The 4,778-nt window shown below is 56.3% G+C and overlaps 1 protein-coding gene across 7 annotated transcripts in view; it reads left to right on the top strand.

The window, feature by feature from the left end:
• Positions 1-1,237, top strand: part of Wars1 (tryptophanyl-tRNA synthetase 1) — a 30,000-nt gene extending 28,763 nt beyond the window's left edge. For 6 of the 7 annotated variants that reach the window (XM_048799339.1, XM_015495655.2, XM_048799338.1 and 3 more), the window contains 2 exons: positions 32-189; positions 939-1,237. In XM_048799339.1, the coding sequence (XP_048655296.1) occupies positions 32-189; positions 939-960 (180 nt within the window). In that variant the 3' untranslated portion in view covers positions 961-1,237. Of the gene's footprint in view, positions 1-31 lie in introns of all 7 variants that reach the window. The other variant, XM_048799337.1, reaches the window with a different exon arrangement.
• The last annotated feature ends 3,541 nt before the right edge of the window (positions 1,238-4,778 follow it).

The following is a 4,778-nucleotide window of genomic DNA, read 5'->3' as shown; positions in this document are numbered from 1 at the left end:
TCTTCCTGTGCTGGGCTCTGCCTGCCACCAGGATTACTCCAGCGGGGCCATGCTCACCGGGGAGCTTAAGAAGACTCTCATAGACGTCCTGCAGCCCCTGATCGCGGAGCACCAGGCCCGGCGCAAGGAGGTCACCGACGAGATGGTGAAAGAGTTCATGACTCCTCGGCAGCTGACCTTCCACTTTCAGTAACACTCGTTTTCTGTGTGCATATAGAGATGTGTGATCAGTAATCCCACTCTGATCCAATCACCACCACCTGTAGGCTTCTGTCACGTGGTAATTCCTGGGCCTGGTGTCCTAAGCCCTGTGTGTTTTAGGTGCTGTCTCTCCCTGTGGAGCTTGTCCTTTCTGTTTCTTGTGGGCAAAATGCGAGTGATTGGGTGCTGCTAACTCTGCGTGGTCAGATAGACACCCAGCTGTGAGTCTCTCCCACATGAACCTCAGTCTGTGGAACTTCTGGCTGGAAGGCCTGACCAGCCAGTCCAGGCCCACGGAGGAAGTCCATCTGAGAGCAGCCTAGGATCCACATATACTCCCCAGATCTCTTGATTTTAAAAAGCTGTGCTTTCTGTATGCATATATGGAACCAAAATGTCATTATTATAAAAATAAAAAGGGCTGGAGGTGGAGCTCAGTGGCGGACCACTTTGCTTAGCACACACGAGGCCCTGGGTTCCATCCCCAGTACCACAGAAAAGAAAGAAATCACTTGCTCTAAAGCTTGGCATTGGCTGTGGACAGCATGCCGAGGTGGTGGGTGCAACCCCAGCTGGCTTACTAAACTCCAGACCACGCACGTCGTCCACTCCAGGAATCACGCTCATTGCCCTCAACATAGTAATTTTCCACCAAATAACCCGCACTCCATCCTGCAGAATCCAGTGGCGCTTCATCCTGACTGTGAGATGCTAAGGACAGTCTGTTGCCTTTGCAGATCCTTTTGTTTTGACACTTGACTGAAGTGGAAGTCAGCACAGAGCAGTGCCCTGGCCAGGTCTCGGCCTGTGGATGTAGCTAGAAAGAAAATCGCCACCATGGCCCTCCAGGCCCTAGGTGTTTGACCTTTAGGTGGGCCACGTTCAGTCTCCTACCATGTGCAGTCTGACCAAGCAGAACCCATGTCTCAGGGAAGCCCCTGGTTGAAGGATCTGTCCTCTCTAAAGGAGCAGGGTCCACTCTTGAGTGCTCTGCCCTTGTGCCACCTATGGATAAAATAAACCTCCTTTGCTCCTGTTTGTGTCCCTGTGTTCTGTTCTGTCCAGGAAGACTGATGAGGGTACAGCAGCCTGCTGCAGGCCTAGGGTGGGGCCCTGCTGCTGAGACTGGAGCTATCCACTGGCCTGCAGGGCTGGCCTTGGTTCTGTGGGTCACCTCTGGGAAGAAAAGGCAGGTGCTGAGAGGCAGGCTCCTGGGAGCCATGTCACATGGCTATTGCTCCTGTTGGAAGTGGCCCTTCTGTCTGCCCTGAACAGCCTCCTGTTGCTGCTGGCCTACTGCATTTGATATTCCCAGTGACCGCGGAGAATCCCAGCAGATGTCCTCCTGGCATGCACAGAGGGCCACACGGTGACAGCGGAGACATGGCTCCCTGGAGCCCTGGGCTTACTCCACTGGCCTAAACTTATTTTGCAAGTGGAGAAACTGAGGCTTCAGACAAGGGGATGCACAACATCTAGGGCCACACGGTGACTTGGTGACAGAAAATGTCCTGACTCAGTGCTGAGGAAATAGGTTCCTACCCTGGGAGGCTGGGGGCCTTAGGACAGCACAAGCTCTCCACAGCCTCCCCCTTCTGGCCTCCATTCTCCCTGGGTGGAGCTCCCTCCCTGACCTGACCACTGTCCTGGTTGGCTGTGGCCATGAATGTGAGCCACCTACACAGAATGCAGGGTGCACTGACCACATGGCTGGAACAGCTAATGCCATTCCTCGTAGCTGTGCTACATCTGTGGCAGGAGTAAGTGTGCCGGTGAGGGACAATGTGTGGAGTCCACAGGGCAGTGGAGCCGCAGCTGTCCTTGTCTACCTGGAGATAGCATCTATGGACAGGGCCCAGGGAGAGTGGCCCCTGGTTGCTCTGTGACTGGGTGGGTCACTTCACCTGGTGATGAAGCCCTCGGAGCAGGGCCTTGTGTCTGTTGACCAGGTGACTTGCAAGAGGACACACCCAGTCACAGCAGAAGAGAGCTGCAGGTCTGCCACACCCACATGCTGAAGCTCTCCAAGAAAAGCGGGCATGTCTGGTAGCGGATACCCAGGCTGAGTGCTGGGCTCCAGCCTGAGGTCATTGCCAAGCCTTTGCTCAGACAGATGATGGCCACTTGTCACCCAGACGTGGGTGCTGGACTTGCTTACAAGAACCAATGGGGGCTACTGTGGAACAGTTCTCCATCCAGGCAAGCTCTTCAGAGCTGGAAGTAGGCCTGCCTCTGGCCTCTGGCCCTTGCCCACAACCTCAGATGAAGCTGTCCTTGGACTACACTGTGGGAGCCCCGGGCGGGGGAGGGGGGGTATCCTTCCTCTAGGCCCACAGTGGTAGGTGCTGCAGTGGGCTTGCACTGTGGGAGCCCTGGGGGGGCAGCCTTCACCCCCACCCCATGTGAAGTTTCAAGTTCAGCTTGGACTTTGTTAGGCAGCCCCACTTTGGAAAACCAGCTCTTGCCCTATTGCATGGCACCAGCCCTTGCTCCCAGATCCTTCATTTTCTCACAAAAGAGGGAGCCAGCCAGGCGCAGCAGTGCACATCTGCAATCCCAACAGCTCGGGAGGTTGGATTGGGAGGATCATGAGCTCACAGCCAGCCTCAGCAATTTAGCAAGGCCCTAAGCAACTTAGCAAGACCTGGTCTCAAAGTACAAAAAGGGCTGGGGATGCAGCTCCATGTTTGAGCACCCTGGGTTCAATCCCTGGTACCAAAAAAAAAAGGAGGGAGCTGGTCCTGTTCACTGGAGTTGTGAGAAAGTGAGTTTCGGCTCCTTCCTGCAAAGCCACTTCCCAGAGACAGCCATGGGGCCTGCGCTGGGCCAGCTGGATCCTCCTCCCTGCCCCCGGCCACTTGTCTAGCATGACCACCAAACAAGGCCCTGGGCCCTGAATTTGGGCACTAGAAAACAGTAAAGAGGAAACCCTAATGAAGCTGGGGGAAAACACCAGTTCCCAAAGGCTGCTGATGGAAGATGAAGGAAGGATGTCTATCCTTAGTAAAAATGTCCTCTACACAGAGACCTCTTGAAGCATCCGAGTCTCTGGGCACAGTGTAAGTGCCAGCAGGCCTTCAGAGGATGGAGGTGCCATAGCTGAGACCCTCAAGTCCTGTCTCGCTCGTGGTCTCCTACCCCCTTGTAATTTCTTAGTGTGGCTGTCGTCCTGATCTGTCTTCATGCTGCAGGAGTCTGGCAGGGCTTCATCCGTTTCACACCCCTGAGCACCTGTGCACCAGGCCCTGAATCTAAACAGTTTTCAGGCAGCTCACAGGTTGGCAGGTAGAAGGGAAGAAAAACAAGACCACCAAACCCCCAAGGGAGCAGAGCAAGAGACACCCAAAACACCAAAGCCTGCTGGTGGTGAGGCAGGGAGAGCTTCCTGGAGGAGGCAGGGCCCGAGGTGTGGAATGAGGCCGAGGAGCAGGAGGGCCTTCCTGTCAAGGACACGGTGTGTAAGGGCAGCGCCCCCTGGCCAACCAAAACAACTGCCCTCCTGACAGGAGCAGGCCAAAAAGGGGTCCACCCTTGTTCTGGGAGTGAGAAAGTCTCCTTTAGCCATAACCCTGTGGACTTTCAGTCCAAAGACCCAATCAAAGCCGGTGTCAGCCAATCTCCAGAGGGCAGCTGTGGCACTGGCCCAAGGGCCTGCAACAGGACTTGGGCTCTTCACGTGGGCCTGCTAAAAGTATCGTTAAGCTTCCATTTTGCATCTGTCTCCTTTGCTCTGAGTCAGTCACCTTCTATTCCAGGAAGAAGGTCTCATCAGTCCTGGGATGGGCGGAGGCCCCTCCCCCACACCCAGGAAACACCAACTTTTGTCCGGGGTAATGGCCAAGGTGCCACTGACCAATCCTGAGATAACCATGGGCAGACCACAGCCCATCAGGACCAGCTGTGCAGACCCCACCCTTGCCCTAAGTCCCCTTTCTATAAAACCTCAGAGTCATCGTCAGCGCCTAGAAGACAGGGCTGCAGGCCTGGGTGCCTGGTCATCCCCAAGGAGCTGCTCTGACAAAGCTCGCCTCGTGCCTCCCACCACTGCTTGTTCTGGGTGTTTCTGGGGTGAGTGAGCCCCCCTGAATCAAGCCTCTGGCTGAGACTCCAGAAACAGCTTCACATTTGACCTGCCAGCCCTCCTGGTCCCAGGGCTCCTTGGAAGCCACATGGTGCAGGGAGAGGGTGGGCTGGGCCTCAGAAGGTGGCCTACCTGCCCCTGCTTCCCCACTGAGTGCCTAGATCCCCCACACACACCCCTGAGCTATCTGCTGACCAGGGGAGGCCGCTGGGATTACCAGAGCCCTGCCCCTCCTACAGCCCCCTCCGAGGTGGCTCACAGCCAGGCAGCCGTGAGGAACTGTCCCCCTTCCACTCAGCAGTTGAGTTTGGGGTGGGGTGGGCAGGGTCCCCACCGCCCAAAAAGTCATGGGAGTGGATCTGGCCTGACCGTGGGACTAGGGCTCCATGTGCCATCTGCACAGTGGGACACAATGGGCGGGCAGCCCTCCCAGAGCACCAGGGTGAAGGCTGAGCAGAAGCAGGGAGCAGGCCACAGACCACAGAGCAACACGACA

The sequence above is a fragment of the Marmota marmota genome, unplaced genomic scaffold (genome assembly GCF_001458135.2).
Source record: "Marmota marmota marmota unplaced genomic scaffold, marMar, whole genome shotgun sequence".
Classification (NCBI taxonomy): Eukaryota; Metazoa; Chordata; class Mammalia; order Rodentia; family Sciuridae; genus Marmota; species Marmota marmota.
The sequence above is the reverse complement of the archived record's forward strand: the minus strand, read 5'-3'. Positions and strand labels throughout refer to the sequence as shown.